Raw genomic sequence first — 18,049 nt, forward strand, 5'->3', positions numbered from 1 at the left:
GGGGTTAACTATGGACTTGTGGAGATAATGGATGGCCCCACTTTCCTTATGACTGTATTGGATATTGCACTTGGGGATGCCCATATCCCCAGACAAGTCTTCTCCTACTTGCCAGTGATTCTTCATAATTAGGATATTGTTAAAGTTAGACATCAAACAAAGAGGGTTTCTTGATGGTTTTATCCCTTAGCCATATTTGTCCCAGGAGTTGCCTCTAATGATATAAAATTGCAAGTAGAGGCTTCAGCCAAGCATACAACAGCCGCCTTCAACCAGACCCAACTCGTAGTCAACCACAAATTCAAAAGGTGGCCCTCTAAAACCGAATGACCCTTGATATCCTGACTGTATCCCAAGGAGGCCCAGAATTAGATGGCTGGCTCCTAATGAGACCCAATGGCTATGCAGCTCTAACCTGTGGTCATAGTTTCCCCCAAGCTGGATAGATTGCTGTACTCTGGGTTTTGCCTGGATGCACAGATGCATTATTAGAACCATTACCAACCCAGCCAACCTTCCAAATTTAAAACAACCATGGACACATTCTGTTGCAACAAAAATATTACTGGGTTTCTAACTGGCATGAATACTCAAATGGTCACTTTATTATTTTTTAAGTTTATTTTGAGAGAGAGCAAGCACGTGCCCAGAAAAGGGGCAGAGAGAGGAAGAGAGAATTTCCTTTCAGTGCAGAGCCTGATGTGGGGCTCAGAGTCACAGTGAGATTGTGACCTGAGCTGAAATCAAGAGCCAGATGTTCAACCAGCTAAGCCACCCAGATGCCCCTCAAATGGGCACTTACAAATGATCCCTCTCTTTCCTTTAATGATTGGTTAAACTCCTAGACTGGAGATGATTTTTGTCAACTATCAAAGGACTCTTATTTGGGCTTCTTCTTCTGTTATTCTAATCATGTTTTGCTCTTTTCTCCCATACCGCCCACCTGGTGAGCAGGCTCCTTCACTGCCATATCTTCAAGTTGGCAGATGATCCCTTCCACTCAGGGAGATCCATATATGCAGTCTCCCTTAGATTCAGCTGCCTCTACTTTTCATAACTCCTATATATATGTCTCCAAGTGACCATAGGTAGGGACATCTCTACACCCCTATTCAGCAAGAAGTTACAGAAGATAAGACCTTCCAACCTCAGCAACCTTAAAGATTTTAGGGTCAAGATTATTCGGAGGGGTGGGGCAATGATTTGGAGAACAAAGGCAAAAGAAAAAAAATTAAACTTCCTTATGACTTACAGCCTACTGACAAGTACTTGAGACAGCCAGAGTGACCATTCTCCAGGAACTCAACTGCCTCGTTGTTAATACTTTGCTAGAGGCAAAAGGCAACCTTATCTTAACACTAGCCCAAAATCTCCAGGATCCTGTAAGTCTTCTTTAATATATAGAAATCTCTATGGAAACTGCCTTTTTCTCTACCCTCTCCCCCAGGATATATGTTAGCAATCATCCTCCAAGTATACGGCCCACTGATACACATCTGAAGGGTCTCATGACTAAGGGTTTACTAGACAGTAGTAAATGACCTTGTCTTAGCAGCAGCTAGCCCCTCAAAGTCCTAGAAACCTTACATCCAAATTCCTTAGAGACTTACACTATCCCTGCCTCCAACTTGAAAGTATATAATCAGTCACTCCTCGCAAACCCAGTGCAGCTCTTTCTGCCCATGGGTCCTAGCCCCGTGCTTTAATAAAACCACCTATTTGCACCAGAGACATCTCAAGAATTCTTTCTTGACTGTTGGCTCCCAGATCCCAACATTTCACATCACACACCATCTGAAGGTGGTGTGAATATTTGTATAAACCTTGTAATTATCCTTTGAGGAACACATACGGAAGACATGTACATTTAAAAAGCTCAAATGTGCTGAATGTACATTTAAAATACCACAAGTTCCATAACTCTACTTGGCCTTTTGTCATTTTTCAATCCACCGCTAAGGCTGGGTATATATGAGTGGCTTCTCAAGTCACTATATTTCTGTGAGGAAAAGTCTGCTTTTGATCTACTTTATCCCCACTAAGAGCCAAAGAACCAAAGGAAAACCACACAGGCCAGCGGGGAACAGAGTCCAGCTTCACTCAGCGCCCCTGGCGGTGGCTTTTCCTCCACGGAGGCCAAATTCCCAAGTTCCCACGACGCCTAGCAACCGTTACCGGGACAACGCCACTGCCGCTCACGCACCTCAGAGTGTAGCCGTCCTTGGAATCCCAGAAGGTACTGCGCTGCAGCCGCAGGGCCTTCCGCCTCCCTCCATCCCAACATGCAACGGGGCTCATAAAGTCAAGCGATCGTCATCAGGATGTCTATAGAAACGCCTGAAAATCTGCGTTCGCTGAAACATTAAAACTGTCTAAAATAGGTCCACAGATGGAAAAGAACTCTAAAGAGAGGTCTCAGTGAATTTTTTTTCCAGAAAGTTCAGTAGTAAATTTCGAGGAGGAAAGTCAAATAATTCCCCAGACTCGCTCAGGCACCTCATCGAGCAGCCCGCGCAGACCAGCGGCGTAGGGGCCTCGGGACCCTAAGCGGGGCACGTTGCGGGAGGAAGTGGCGCCGTCTGCCTACGGGGCGCTAGTAGACTCTTCAACGTGGAGCCATGGGAGGCCTAGAGAAGAAGAAGGTAAGTGGGGCATATGACCAGGCGGGGTGGCGCTGGGGGGCGGGGGGCGGGGGGCGGGTGGTGGGAGCGACGGAGCCAGGGAACTGCGCCTTTCCCGGCCTCAGCCCTTCATGCGTACAGAAACGGCTGGGATCAGCGCAATGAGAAACAGCCACGAGATGGGGTCCGAGAATGGGCGAGGACGGCTATTCGTCCGATGAAATTCAGGAAAGAACCTTGGAGTAGGGCTGTAAAACAAAGTTGGGGTTGCCAAGCAAAGCTTCACCCCAAATGCAGCCCCGGTCGAAAGGCAACTGTTTACTGAAACAGTAATAAACATTATGAGAAGTTTATCGTTAGGTCAAGTTTATCATTTCCAAAACTTGTTATTCTCTCTTCTGTTAGACTTGCCCTTGACATTGGAGAGGGAAACGTAAACAAATGGATGTGGACACCAACAAAACGATCACAGATTGTTAAATGTGATGTGAAAGATAAGGCTGGTGGATAGAAAAAGCTACTACTTACTTTAGTTGGTGTTGTCTTGGAAGGTCTCTCCTATTCAACATTTAAGCCTCAATCAGAAAGTTCAGAAGATCTCACATGGGTTCTGGGCCATGGGAGTGCTTAGCGAGCAAACCTGGCAGGGGAAACTCAGTGCCAAGACCCTTAGGTGGGAAAAGCTTTCTGTGCGCGAGGAATTAAGACATCAAGATGGCTTAGGGTATAGTAAACCAAGGGAAGGGAAGAATGGCATTTGGTGAGGTTGAGGTTAGACAGGGACCAGATGTATAAGGCCTGTGAGCCACAGTGAGGAGCTTGGATTTTATTCCAAGTGCAGTACAACTCAGCTAAAGGGAAAGTACCACGATACAGTTTTTCAAGGGTTTCTTGTTGCCGTATGGAGAATCACCTTAGTGGTATGAAAAGATGGGGGAAGGGATGAAGGTGAGGAAGATGTAGTTGTCTTGTGTTTTCTTTAGATTGAAAGTTTCTGTTGCCTGTTTATATTTAACCCAATACACTGTTGAACAACCAGTAAGTGCTAGTGTTGAGAATCACAAAGATTTAAGATAGAAAATTTTTCCTTGCAGCACAGGTGCAGATATGTAAACAAGCCACGACAGTTATAAAGCTGGGTTTCACAACCATTTTGAGCCACATAATGCTTTGTTGTGGAAAGACCTGTCCTGTGCATTGTAGGATGTTTAGTATCATCCTGACTTCTTACACACTAGATGCCAGTGCCACTCAACAACCCAAAATGCCTAATTCCCTTCCCTCCATCTCACACACACCCAGGGAGTAAAATCATCCCACGTGAGAACTATTTATCCACTTGCTATTTAGAAGGATAAGCATAATGACAGACATATATGTAATGGAAAACACTTTTAAACCCAACTTTCTGAGACAGTCTGAAGCTCATCTTTGTATCCCCAGTGGACGATGTCTGGAAAGAATAAATGAAGGTGTGTTTTATGATGGGGGGTGATGATAAACCTCTTGAGGGGCTATAGGTTTATCTCTTTAGAGCCGGACCTGGCCGTCAGGTCCCTGCTGTTTTACTGCAGAGGATGATCTTGTTTGGAAAGGACACGCTTGGTACCTTGAACTGCTACTCTTTATCAGGAATACAGAGATATGAGCATGAGGCAGCATTTTGGCACTACAGACATCCACATGATTGCATCAGACAGTATGCTCCTTAGGGGCAAGTAGAGACCAGGCCTTTTTTGTTTTCCTTGCTCTCATAGCATCTTGCTTAATATTTGAAACATAGTAGAGATCCTCTTATTTTCTGTTAAGTGAATGAATGATGGAGGGGAGAGGTTTTTTGGCTTAGGGCATGCATTTTCAACCAGATATCACCCCCAAAGGAACAAAAATTTGTTGAAGGGATCTTAGATATTTCAATGGTTTGTGGCCCTCTAAAATACCACATTAAACAGATCTTTGGTATGTCTGTAGTATTAATATTTCGTGGGGCTGTGAGAGGGGATGATTAAGGGGGGGGGGGGGTCTAAAAAGCCTTCTGGTGGTAAGGGTTGGTTATAGTGAAAAAGTTGAAAAAGCCAGTTTAGGGGATTAGGCACTGAGGCTCAGGACTCAGACCTACGTTTGAATCCCAGCCCTTAAAAATCTGTGTGACCTGGACACAAGCCATGGTTGTTGTGAGGATTAAATAAAATAATTGCTGATCAAAGTAGCCAATACTTAGAGCCACTACTAAGTGCTTTTGGTATAGCACCTGATCCATAGCAACCTCATGGTCCCCAGCATCATGCAGATGTGTGTGTCCTTTATGCTGAGTACTGCAAGGACAGTACAGGAGAGCTTGTTCAGGTGGGTGGACTCCCTCCCTGTAGCATTTCCTGTCCCAGAAGCCTATCAGCTGGTTATGCACAGTGATAGTTGCCCCTAGCATGAGGCATGCCCAGAGATTGATGCCATCACTGCAATCATTGCTAATGGTCACTTGGGTTTTTTTCTCCCCAAGTATGAACGAGGCTCTGCCACCAACTACATCACCCGAAACAAAGCCCGGAAGAAGCTGCAGCTGAGCCTGGCCGACTTCAGGTGAGGTTGGAGAGGAGTGGCATAAGGGGGGCACGGGGGTTCCTGAGCAATGAATCATGCTCAGTAATGGTGAAAACTCAGCCACATCGCTATCTTCCCTGTGCCACCAGAAACTGTCCAGAATTCTGACATTTCTCATTCTCTTCCTCATCTGGCTTTGCTGTAAGTGAGCTGTGCTTTGCCAGGTGTGGTCTCTAGGGAAGCTGGAGAATGGGTCATGCCACCCTTAATCATCAGAATGGGTCCACTGGTACAAGGCATTGCTACTCTCTGGCTGGGTCTTTGTCACCCATTCGCTCTGTTCTGGCAGAAGAGACCCCTGATCCTGCACCTAGGGGTTCTCAACTCCTCATAGAGTCAAATCATATCTTTCCACAGCCTGTGGGCCCTGCCACATGGCCCACTTTTAGTCACGCAGCACTTTTCGCTCCTACAGCCTCTGTCCTTCCTAGGATGCCTTTCCCTCTACCTTTTATATGGCTGAAGTGTGAGTTTCTCAGCAAGGCCTTTCCTGACTCCCTTTGTGAAAAAAGGATACCTGCCCTCTGGCCCCTGTTAGCATTCTGATTGTTTCCTTTCTGGTGCTTGTGACAGTCTACATTAGGTGGTTTTGGGGGAACTTGGGATTGTCAGATCCTGCACTAAGATGTGAATTCTCTAAGGGCAAGGCCCCCATTTTCATTGTTCACTGCTGTTTTGCTGGCCTGATGTGGCCAGTGCTTAGTACATTTACCTACAGAAGGAATAATTTTTATCTTCCAGGCGGCTGTGCATCCTGAAGGGCATTTATCCCCATGAACCGAAACATAAGAAGAAGGTTAACAAGGGCTCCACAGCAGCCCGAACTTTTTACCTTCTCAAAGACATCAAGTTCCTCCTCCACGAACCTATTGTCAACAAGTTCCGGGAGTACAAGGTAAGGCCTAGGCTCTAGTGTCTGGATGGGGTCCATCGCTGCTCTGTGACCCACCACCCGTGACCTTGGGCAGATTGTTTAACCTCTCTGAGCAAGCCTATGGAAGGGTGAAGTAATTCTACCTCAAAGGAATGTCTTGAGGATTAACCAAATGAGATCACATGTGTGGAAATCATTTGCACAGAACCTGGCAAATGATTAATGCTTTACCTGTTGTACCTTTCCCCTGGGTCTTTTGGAAGAATAAATTTATTGCCTTTGAAGCAAAGGTGGTACTATTTGAGCGGCTTTTTTTGTGTATTCTTCTTTGCCCAAAGAAACCGCTGCTTTTCGAATTCGTTCTGGAATTGCTCCCAGGAGACCAAGCTTTTTATTCCACGAATAGAAACTATTAAATGCTTAAATACCACAGGGAAAGTAGAAACCTCATAGACCAAATGCAGGTAATTGAGAGTAGACTACTGTTACTGAAGCCTTCACTGAGCTGCAGGGCCAGGCTGAGGCCCTGTGCTAGGAAGGGTGAGGCGCCGCCTGGTGGCCACAGGAGACTGGCCAGCGCCTGCTGCTGGCCCTCTTGTGGAAAATGGCTGTCTTGGAGCTGCTGTTCACGACACTAACAGAGGCAGCTTTAGAGCCTTTGAAGAGCACCAAGGGCAGGCCTGACCAAAAGTACTTATAGGGAAGAAATCAGTTGGCTTGGAGGACCTTCTGGGCCCATGCCTGGCCTCGGCTGCATTTTCCTGTGTGACCTAGCCCCATATGTGGGTCCGTGGTTTGCTTCATGCCCGTGCAGACTGGTGCTGAGAATGAAGGCCAGCCTTCCTGGCCCTGAGCTGCTTTGCTGGTGAGTCACTTGGCCTCAGTTGGAAAATAGAGCTGAAAACATGTTTTCATGTAAATGTGAGGAGTCAGCCTTCTAAGTGGTTATCTCTGGTCATCCATCATGGGTGCAGCAAGCTGGCTCTGCTTATCAGTGTGGGTCAGTTTTGATGTTTTTTGGAGTTTGCTGTTTTATACATCCTGGGCTTGAGGGGGTCAGATGGCACAGACAGCTGTGGTCAGCTTCAGAAAGCCTTGAGAGCCCTCCTGCCCCATGCATCCCTCTTCGATGAAAGAGGGGTTTCCAGGAGCCTTTGGTCCCAGCATCAGTGATCTTCTGTCGCCCAGGTGTTCGTCCGGAAGCTCCGGAAGGCCTATGGGAAGAGTGAGTGGAACATGGTAGAGCGTCTGAAGGACAACAAACCAAACTACAAACTTGATCACATTGTCAAGGAGCGGTGAGTTGGGGACTCAGTCCAAGGGATTAAGACCAGGACCCTGCTTATGTTGCTGGCATCCTTTTGGAGGAAGCCGACCAAAAAAAAAAAAAAAAAAAACCAAACAAACAAATTGCTATAATGATTGCAAGTCACGGCAAGAGCCATGTGGGATGCTAACAGTGTAAAGAGATCTGGGGGACATATGTTAGTTACAGGTTTGTCAGATAAGTCTTTGGGGGCAGATGTTTCAGCCAGCCAAAGGAAGCCTGGTCAAAGCAGAGGAAACAGCAGGTGTATAGGCCCTGTGGTGATCGAGAGCCAGAGTTCTGGGAGTGCACACCAGGCACATGGTCACACCTGGCAGACATGGCTGGCTGCCTCTGATCTTAAGTGTTTTTTGCCCAGCCTACTCAGCAGTCCCACTCATCCATTGACAAAGTCAGTGGTTCTTAACCAAGCAGTTTTGGCCCCTAGGAGACATTTGGCAATGTCTGGAGGCACTTGTGGTTCTTGTGACTTGGGCTTAGGGGGCAGGGGAGGAGTCTTACTGGTGTTTAATGGGTAAAGGTCGGGGATGCTGCTAAACAGTCCCCACCACACAGAACAACCTGGCCCAAATTGTCAGTAGTGGTAAGGTTCTGAAATTCTGGGCTAGTGAATGTCTGCTTTCTCTTGGGGGCTGATGGCCTGGGAACACTTAGTTCCAGGCTGGATGGACTTGGCTCATTGAGTCAGGCCAGCCATGGGCTAGCATGGGAAGAGCCCTGGCTTAGGAGCCCAACATGTGTCCTCACTATAGCTCTGCAGCCTGGGTGGCCTGAGAACAGTTCCTGCTCTGAGCAAGTTCTCTCAGAGAGAGACGATAGCTCCTGTCCTGTGTGTGACACACAGCTGTTGTGTGGAGCAAATGTAAAATTACACATACAAAAAATCAAGTGTCTGGATTCATGCCCATACCAGGTGGCCGTGTGGTTGTGGTGTTCCAAGTGTGTGTCACCCCCATTTCCTTAACCATCCGGTTAAAAAAAAAAACAGGTGGCTCAGGTGCTATTTCTACAAAGGCCCTGGATTGGTGGGTTTGTCAATGAGGTGTAGAGAGGAAAACTTTGAGGCACCAGAGGGGGCCAGTTGAGGTTCCCACCTCCACACAAGAAAACCAGATGCCTCTCTTCCTGCTGTCTTTGGAGAGGCCCCTGCAGCCTTTCTTCCATCTTGGTATGGTTCGAAGACTGGCAGGTTCCTCCTGAGGCATTGCAAGGAGTGTTGCCCTGGAAGGACTATGGCCACCTCTGGTCTCGTGGCTTTCAGAGTTCCTTTTTGAAGCAGCAGAACCCTTTCTTCAAAAGAAAACTTCCTGGAAGGCAGTTAGGGTGCCAGAGGCCCTGACAACCACTCTGGCTGGGGGAGGGAGACCTGAGGCCCTGTCTGTCCACTTGTCCCCAAGTGTTTCCAGGGAGCTGCAGGAGCCCAGTTTTAAACCAATAGTCTGTTCCAACAATGTCATTTTCCAAATGATATCACTAGGGTTGGGTGAGGCAAAGGGACCCATTCTGGGTCACAGCTGGGACGAATCCAGGTGTCCTTACATGTACTCCAGTGTCCTCTCCATGACCCAGGCCCCCATCCCTCAGCAGGGCAGATGTGCCGTAGTGGATCCTCCACCGCCATGGATGGCTCATTCTCGTCAGCTTCCTAATTTACCACAGGATTCCTGGAGGCACTTTCTTGCTCTGACTTTTCCTGCCCCAGGACGGAAAAAATTCCAGCATTTTTATCATCTGGTTCTAATTGGTTCTGCAAACTTAGAGGTCTGGGTGGTGAGGCACAAGACATAACCCACTCTGGTGACCTGTGGCTGGGCCAAGCTGTAAGTGCTGCTGAGTGTGGGCAGGCCCCACCCTCCCCCTTGGTCCACTAGGTCAGCATCACATTTTTCTGCTTTCTGTTTTGGACATCCAGATATATTTGCTTTGAACTGCAGTTTCCACCTTGAAAAAGAGTTAGCGAGCCACTGACTCGGTCTACCCTCCTTGGCCACAAATAGAAATGGGTCCAGGTGGAGACTGGTGAGCAGTGGGTGTCTTCAGAACCTCCATTGGGATTTCTCTGGTCCTCAGAGCTAAGTGGGCATTTCCTCATTCCATGGTTCCTCCCAAGGCTATAGGGAAGCTGGCACTGCCAGGCCCCTGGGCTTTGCCCAACTTTGTGGTCAGGAGATGAGAGTGGCAAAGCCTGATTGGGAATGGGGCCTCTGGGGTGACTAACAGGGTGGGCAAGGGATTCAGGGTCCCCCTTGAAACCCAGAGTGACAAAGCCTCTGGGCACTGTTCTCTTGGTCCTGCAGGTACCCCACATTCATAGACGCTCTACGGGACCTGGACGACGCCCTCTCCATGTGCTTCCTCTTCTCCACCTTCCCACGGACTGGCAAGTGCCACGTGCAGACCATTCAGCTGTGCCGCCGGCTCACTGTGGAGTTTATGCACTATGTCATTGCTGCCCGTGCCCTGCGCAAGGTAAGCCCAGGGCCTCCTGGGGAAGGGGGGACCGCCCAGCTCCCTCCTTTGCCTGCCCTTTTCACCACACTGTCTCTCCCCATAGGTCTTCTTGTCCATCAAAGGCATTTACTACCAGGCTGAAGTGCTGGGGCAGCCCATCGTGTGGATCACACCGTATGCCTTCTCCCATGATGTGAGTATGCTCATGGGGAAGGCAGGGGCCTGTGCTGGGCCATTGCTCCTTCTCTGGCTCCTACACAGAGATGAGGACTTGGGCAGGGTGGGGGATTTTGTTGTCCTGCATAGTCCAGCATGTGCTGGGTTCCTGCGTGTGGCCAGGGCTAGGATGTGGGGTGAGGAGTGTACTGCACAGCATCATAGTAAGAACTGGAGTCAGCCTGTCTCCAGCATCCTCCAGCTGGGTGACCTTGGACATGTTCTGCACCTCTCTCTGCCTCAGTTGATGTGCTTCCACTTTCTAAGCCTTGTTCTGAGGATATAAGAAAAAATAAAATCTTTCAAAGTGCCTGGTGCCTGGCCCTTTGGGGTTGCTGAGTGAACAGTGAGCAACTGCCAAGGCTTGGATGAGCCTAACCCTACCCTCAGACCCATGGGGTCGTCATCTCATTCTGCCACTAGTGGCTGCCAGACCTTGGCCAGGCTGCTTTGCGTAACTCCTCAGCTTCCGCTGACCGCTACCCAGGGCTGGGGGGACTGGGAGAGATGGAGGAGGATGAGCACATGAGAAGCTTTTAGCACATGGTACTACTTATTTATTTTGGTTTAAACTGGGAATTTTTGGCAGGGATCCACAGAAATCCTGGTTTTGCCTCCTCGTGGGACAGCATTAGCCTCTATTCCCCTCCACAGTCTCGGTCAGGCTGTCCCTCTGCCTGACTTGTCATCTTGTGGGCCTGCATTTGACCCAGTTTCCTGCCTGTGCCTTGAGCAGCAAATGCACCAGCCTGGCTGGACAGTGTGTTCACCTGCCAAGTTATCGGGTGCTCCAGGTTGAGCTGGGGGTCTGGGCCCCTCCCCTTTACTCTGGGTTGGCAGGGGTCCGAGGCCAGAACCCACTCTGACCACAGGGCAGTGGAGGTGTTTGGGGGTACGCTGCAGTCTGTGGGTAAGAGGCAGCTTGGTCCTCAGCAATCCCCTCTTCCCACTCTTCAAGGCAGTTGTGTGCCAAAGCCTTTGGCCCTTCCCTCTTCCTTGTTCCTTCCCTTCTGTCCTTCTCCTTCCTCCCTGTCTTCCTGCCATGCTTCCTTCCTCTCTGGCCCTCTCTCTCCTTCCTTCTCTCTGATGTCCCACCCCCGTGCTGCTCAGACTGGTCTTTGTATGTCCTCTGGGTAGTGAATAGGGCCCTGTGGAGGCCAGCCTCCACACAGCTGACCCTGGGGGAAGGGAACAGACTGCCCATTCCTCCTTCCTCCCTGGCCAGCTTACTGCTACTTCCTCTCAGCAGGAGAATGGGGGACCAGTCCTGGGTCATAGCTGAGGCCCTTGTGTCTTCTTTCCCTGAGCAGCCAGTGCTGGGCTCTTCAAAGTACGACCCAGGCAGGCAGTGGGGGGGGGGGGGGGGGGGGGGGGTTGGAGGGACCCTGCTCAGCACTATGCAGTTCAGAATGGAGTTGTCCTCAGATGCTCTTGGAAGGATGGAGGTGTGAGTAGGGGGACAGGTGGGGTACCTCTTGGTCCCTGCATCCTCACACTCACACTGCCCAGTGGCAAGATACAGAAACAGTTCAAAGTCACAGGCATGGCCAGCATAAAAAGGGACGTTGTGATCACTACTAACTTTGACATTGCTCGGGATATCCTGCCATCCAGGTCCCGGAGGTCAGCAGAGCTGGGCTAGCCTCCCGGGTTGTTGGGGGCAGTGCTGCTCAAGAGACAAGGCTGTTTTTCTGGCTTTCAGATCCTTTCCGTGTTTTGCTTTATCAACTCCTCAAGGGCAAAGATGAGTCCTTTGATGTTCCCTACTTGCTGGGTTGGCTGCTCTTGAGGGTAGCTGTGTGCCTTTGCCCCAAGCAAGCAGCTTTTCTCCCATCATTTCTCCAGAGCTTCCTGGGGCTGAGCCAGGCAGCTGTTCCACCCTATCTTGGATCCTTAAGTTGTGCCTTTGTCTCTGGCTTGGGGCTGGGGCTGAGTTGCTGAATTGAGTCTCCATCTCTCCTGCCAAGGCTTGAGGATGCTGAGTTCTGTCCACCCAGGGTGACAGACTGCTTGCTGCAGGGCCACCTCTCCCAGCTGGACTGGCGATGGGGCGGGGCTCTGAGAGGCTAGCAGCTTAGGCCTGGAGAAGACATTTAATGAAGATTATGGGATGACTGATGCATAGGAATGAGCTGTGACCAGACTGGCCTGGAAGGCCACCTCTGTGACCGAAGTCTGGTCTGAGCTGGGATTTATAGGATGATTGGGGAGTTTGGGCAGGGGCAGGGGAGCTCCATCCAGTCCTGGGAGCAGCATGACAGAACTTTCCCTTTTCTCCTTTTCATCTCCCCCTTTCTGGCTCAGGGATTTGGACTGACCTCAGGATGCCCCTAACCTTTGGGACCCCTGTCCAGAGCCTCAGCCAAAATGCTCCCGGGTAGAACATGCCACATGGCTCCTTCTCATGGAACAGAGCTCTGAAGGCAGGGCTACCATGGTAGAGCTTCAGGCAGGCTGGAGTCCCCTGCCCCATGTGGGTTGTCCGTGCTGTCTTTCCCCTGTACCTGCACCTGCACTGCCAATGGGTCTCCTGTGCCCCCCAGCACCCAACAGATGTTGACTACAGGGTCATGGCCACCTTCACCGAGTTCTACACCACTCTACTGGGCTTCGTCAACTTCCGCCTCTACCAGTCGATCAACCTGCACTACCCGCCCAAGGTAGGACCCCAGCCTGGGTCTTTCTCAGTGTGCAGGGGCTGTGGCCCTTCTCCCCACATGGATGTAGGGGGCTGTGGCATCTTCTCCCTCTGATCTTCCCCCTGCCTCGCAGCTGGAGGGTCAGGCCCATGCAGAGGTGAAGGCCAGTGAGGACACCTATGCCTTGGACTCTGAGAGCTCTATGGAGGTGAGAGAAGCTTCTAGAGCACTGGCCCTGTATCCCCTTAGAAGGGTGGGTCCTGGCCTGGGGGTGGGACTGTGCATGGCTAGATGAGTGGGCTTGGGGCTTGCCCTTGCAACGCAAGCCCACTGATGTCCCAGAACTGTTGCTGCTCCACCTTCCCCACCCTGACCGTGCACGCAGACAAGATCTCCCACCTGCAAGCAACAGCTCTGCTTCTTTCCTATAGAAACTGGCGGCCCTTGGTGCCAGTCTGGCCCGCATGGTAGTGCCTGTGGAGGAGGAGGCTGAGGTGGACGAGTTTCCTGCTGATGGGGTGAGGACTGCGTGCTGGGGTAGTGGCGGGCGTTGGGACTGAGGGACCTAGATGGAAGCTGAGGACCATCTCCGCCCTCTGCCCTCCAGTGCGGGTGTGGGCAGGTCTGATGGTGCCATGGCCCCTTTTGTGGCAGGAGATGACAGCACAGGAGGAGGACCGCAGGAAGGAGCTGGAGGCGCAGGAAAAGCACAAGAAGCTCTTTGAGGGCCTGAAGTTCTTCCTGAACCGTGAGGTGCCCCGCGAGGCCCTGGCTTTTGTCATCAGGTGGGAAGCTGATGGCATTGGCTCTGCCACACTCTGGGCTGCGTCCCGCCCCGGATGCCCGACAGTAATATCAGGGTGGTGTCAGCATCCACCCCTCAGGGCGCTTGTGCAGATTCACCTGTGTGGGCTTGGAGAGTGCTTGGCTCACTCTGGAGTATGTGGCAAGCACTTGTCAGAGGGCAGCTGACGCCACTTTCTCACCAGCTTAGGGCAGGCCTCCACTGGGCTGGCACTGGATATGTTAGCCTGACGACAGGGCTGATCCTGGTGTGGAGTGGGGACAGGAGTGTCCCGAGAGGGTGAGCTTGTGGGCCAGTGGGTCCCAGGACAGCCACTTCATACTGAATACTCTTGTGGGCTCCTCCTGTGCCTGTAGGAGTTTTGGGGGGGATGTGTCCTGGGACAAGTCTCTGTGCATTGGGGCCACATATGATGTCACAGACTCCTGCATCACCCACCAGATTGTGGACCGGCCTGGGCAGCAGACACCTGTTATTGGCAGGTAAGCCCCCAAGGCTCTCATCTTCCTCCTCCTGTTTGGGTTTCTGGGTGTAGAGATCTGTCTCAAGCGCAGATGCAGTGGGGCTTCAGGTTGCTTCCATGACCTGTCTCCACCACCAGGTATTATGTGCAGCCCCAGTGGGTGTTTGACTGTGTAAATGCCCGGCTCCTCCTCCCCGTGGCGGACTACTTCCCTGGAGTGCAGTTGCCTCCACACCTCTCACCCTTCGTATCAGAGAAGGAAGGAGATTACATCCCTCCTGAGAAGCTGAAGCTGCTGGCCCTGCAGCGGGGAGAGCACCCAGGTGAGTGGGCCAGGCGATGGGGTGGATGGGTGCCTCCAGGCTGGTTTTGGCCTCGGCCCCACCTGTTTGTTTCCCTTCTTGGCTACAAAGATAGCAAACTCCTGACAGTGGGCAGCAGGGGCACAAAGCCCTTTAAGCCTACCTTTGGAGTAAGGCTTAGGAGAAGGCAACGTTTGTATTCTATGATCACCTGTTGATGTTGAGAGTAACTGAGCACGAGTGGTCTGGAAGTTGTCATCAGTATTTATATAGGAGGTGGCAGAGCTCAGGAGGAGGCGCCTTGAGTTTCCTCTGAAGGTGTTTGGGGCTGTGGGGAGAGGTGCCGGAAGGAGCTGTGGTTGGGGCAGCCCTGCACCGTATCTGGAATGTCTTCATGGCTGAGGAATGTGGTGCCTGGCCCCAGTTCTCACCCTGCAAGGAGGAGAGCAGGCTCAGAAGTCGTTGGTTATTTACAGGAAGTATGGATGAATCTGAAGAGAAGGATGAAGAGGAAGACAATGATAGTGATGGTGATGAAGGGGGAGAAAACGAAGAGGAGGAGGAAGAAGATGTGGAGGCCAGTTCAGAAAAGGAAGAAGAGGCCCGACTGACAGCCCTGGAGGAGGAGAGGATGGAGGGGAAGGTACTGGGAAGCTGACTGGGGGTGCAGTCTGGAAAGCAGCTCCACTGGCCATCTTTGGTACCAGCCCTGGGCCAGAAGGGCAAGAGCCAGGGGACTGGTGGGGGTGGGGCATCTGCAAGTGTTGACCCTGTGTCCCCAGAAGCCCAGAGTGATGGCAGGCACTGTGAAGCTGGAGGACAAGCAGCGGCTGGCCCAGGAGGAGGAGAATGAAGCCAAGCGCCTGGCCATCATGATGATGAAGAAGCGGGAGAAGTATCTTTATAACAAGATCATGTTTGGCAAGAGGCGCAAAATCCGAGAGGTGAGTCCCTGCCATCTGCCTGAGACTCCAGGTATGGCCACCAGATGTGGCTGCACATGTGAACTCTGGGGCCAGCTGGCTCTCCTCTGTGCTGATTCCATCCCTTTTGTAGCTTATGCAAGTGGCCTGTTACCTGCTGATAGGATTGGATTGTTTCTCATTTTGAGGCATTCTTAGAAAATATCCTTGAGCGCATCCCTTTGAAGTCTCTGCAGGGTAAATTCTTAGGCATGTCATTGTCAGGTTGAGAGGCCTATGTGTGTTTTGTAGTAGGTATTGCCAAATGGTCCCCAGGGGAAAAGACTACTGTTCCAGGTTGACACCTCCCCAGCAGCCTGGTGAAGGTTTGATTGGCACTCAGCTTTCCCAAGGAGAAGGGTAAATGGGGCAGTTGCCTCTGGCTCTAGGAACGTGGGATCCTACTAACTTGCTGTGGGCCCATAACATAATAGAGTCATAAAGGCAAAGGTAAAGGCATGTTTAATGACCTGAGGTGGTTCAAATAATTGTTTTTTCTCCTGGTAATTTGCTTTTTTAGTTTCTGTGGAAGCTCTGCTTTTAAGGGATGGCCTTGAGTAGGAGAAGTACCCTACAATCACAGCTTGATCCCCCTTTGCTCCTCACAGGCCACCAAATTGGCAGAGAAGCGGAAAGCCCACGACGACGCTATGAGGTCTCAGAAGAAAGCCAAGAAGGCCAGGCCCGTGTGAGTGGTGGCAGCCTCTTGATGGGCGAGGCCCGCTCCTGGCAGCTGGACTTGGCACAGGCAGGCCAGAGGACCCAGGCTTGGTGGCAGACCAGAGTCTCTTCTCTTTTCATCCCCTTCCTCCCCCTGCCAGCCCTGGCTTCCTCTCAAGCTCTCTGGCTGGATCCCTAGCCTCCCTTGGATGGAGCTCCCTGCTGGTGGCTGGGCAGAGGAGAGGCCTTTGTGCCCAGCCCAACTTGATGCTCCCAGGAATCAGTGACATGGGGGGCAGGACCAACCCCCCACCAGTTGCTCCCTGTTCCCTGGTTTTCTGTAGTGCACCCCTCCCTGCAAGGTTGGACTGGTGATTTTCCTGCTGCTGTGTTGGGGTGAGGGTGAGGAAGCATTTGTTATTAAACAGCTGGAGTTTTGGAATGATTGAATTCTGTGTCCCATTAGCCTTCTTGGGGTTGGAGAAGGGACACCTAGTGACGTGGAGTCTACCCTTTGTTCACATTCCAGCCCAGGTACTTTTCCCCTGTAAACATTGCTTCCTTGTGTGTAAATTAGGGGTAGAAATTCTGGAGCCTCTCTGGGGAGCCAGGAGTGCTGTAGGTGAGGAAGGTTCAGTGATAATGTTAATGCAGACTTAGTATCAAGGTCTAGAAAGTAAGGTGCTCTATAAATACCAACTGTGATTGTTATAACTTTCTGCTGGAGTAAGACCAGAGGTGAAAGCCAGTGCCTAAAGGATTTGTGAGGCTTGAGTTGAGGGGTACCTAGCTTTACCTTGTTGGCTCATGGTCAGAACTACCCAGTAACCCCCAGTGTGGGCATTGCCACCAGTCTGACTTGTGACCCTTGCTGGGACAGCCTTACAGCTTCCCACCTGACCCTGACAGTGCCCTTGCTGAGGCCTGGAGAAACATGCCTTTGCCTAGACTGCTAGGATCCCACTGCAGAGCCAGGGCCAGAAACCAGGGCTCAGGACGGTGCTCAAGGCTATCAGGAGCTGGGGCCAGGGTGTTGGAGTGTGGCTTTGGGATGGGGTTCCATGTCCCCCCAGTCGGCACCTGAGGGCCTTGGCCTGTGCCCAGTCTCTCTCAAAGTGTTTTGGGCAGTGGCTGCAGGCTCACCGTGTGCAGGGGGGAAGACCAGAGTTTGGCAGGCTCTGGCAGAGGGACCAGAGAACCCAGGGCCCCCCTCTTGGCTGGGCCTTGCTGTGGGTGGGGAGGGTTATGTTCTACTCTGGCATGCTCATGGGGATAGGGTGGTATATGTCCGTGCAGAGGCAGGGATGGGGTCAGGGCCTCTGGAGCCAAAGCCTGCTGCCCTAGGGAATGAATGCCTTGGGCCTGCCTCGGTGCATGTGCATCCCAGGACCATAGCAAGAGTGCCAGGGCAAGGCTGGAAAGCAAGCCCATCAGATATGGAAAAATCCCCGGCAGCCATGATGATGTGGAATTTTCCCCATTCCAGAGTCGCCCATAATGGTGGGGGCAGTGGGGCTCTGACGTGGCTCATGCCCCACTGAGTGGCCACTGGTTTTGCACTGCCCACAGCTGGAGCTGTGCATTCCCAACTCAGGCGGGCACTACTTCCTATCCTTGGTCCTCTAGGGTGAGGAGGGAAGCCAGGAACTGAAAAAAGGTGGATGGGGATGGGGCACCTGCAGCCTGTGCTATGCTCAACTCTTATGGGCACCCTGGAGAGGTGAGGCAGCTGAGACCTCCTAGTGGCATGACTGGTTGCAGATAGGTCCCTTGTCTGAGCTTCCCTCAAGGGATTCTGGCACGACCCCCACCCCTCTTATCCACATTTTGGACCTCAAAAATATGTCCCCGGCTTGCCCTGACTCTTGAACCAGGAGCCCATACCTTACATTGGATCTTTAGGGTTCCGGAACCCCCAATAAAAGTTCAGCAATTGGTCTAGCCACCTCCCTTTTCCCAGAGCTGGGCTGCCCTCATCACCACCACCACGCCACCCCGTTTCCCAGGCACCCTCGAATCCCCTTCCGGGGCTGGGAGCTCAGCCCAGCCTCAGGGTCCGGCGGTGGGACAATGGCCCCGTTGGCGCTTCCGAGACAAACGCGCCTTGTTGAGCCGGCGGCGGGGGCGC

General features: G+C 51.6%; 1 protein-coding gene across 2 annotated transcripts; it reads left to right on the top strand.

The window, feature by feature from the left end:
• The first annotated feature begins 2,508 nt into the window (after positions 1-2,508).
• On the top strand, positions 2,509-16,371 carry PES1 (pescadillo ribosomal biogenesis factor 1). 2 transcript variants are annotated; one of them, XM_019426698.2, is made up of 15 exons: positions 2,509-2,642; positions 5,122-5,201; positions 5,964-6,117; positions 7,285-7,394; positions 9,721-9,892; positions 9,978-10,067; positions 12,634-12,750; positions 12,863-12,937; positions 13,161-13,247; positions 13,384-13,514; positions 13,891-14,016; positions 14,136-14,320; positions 14,776-14,942; positions 15,082-15,243; positions 15,870-16,371. In XM_019426698.2, the coding sequence occupies exons 1-15, from the start codon at positions 2,619-2,621 to the stop codon at positions 15,951-15,953; spliced, it is 1,764 nt and encodes a 587-aa protein (XP_019282243.2). In that variant the 5' UTR covers positions 2,509-2,618; the 3' UTR covers positions 15,954-16,371. The 2 variants fall into 2 exon arrangements, with proteins under 2 accessions (XP_019282243.2, XP_019282244.2); XM_019426699.2 differs by having other exon boundaries at positions 15,085-15,243.
• The last annotated feature ends 1,678 nt before the right edge of the window (positions 16,372-18,049 follow it).

This window comes from Panthera pardus, unplaced genomic scaffold (genome assembly GCF_024362965.1).
Source record: "Panthera pardus isolate Hobbes unplaced genomic scaffold, ASM2436296v1 HiC_scaffold_15, whole genome shotgun sequence".
In the NCBI taxonomy this organism is placed as follows: domain Eukaryota; kingdom Metazoa; phylum Chordata; class Mammalia; order Carnivora; family Felidae; genus Panthera; species Panthera pardus.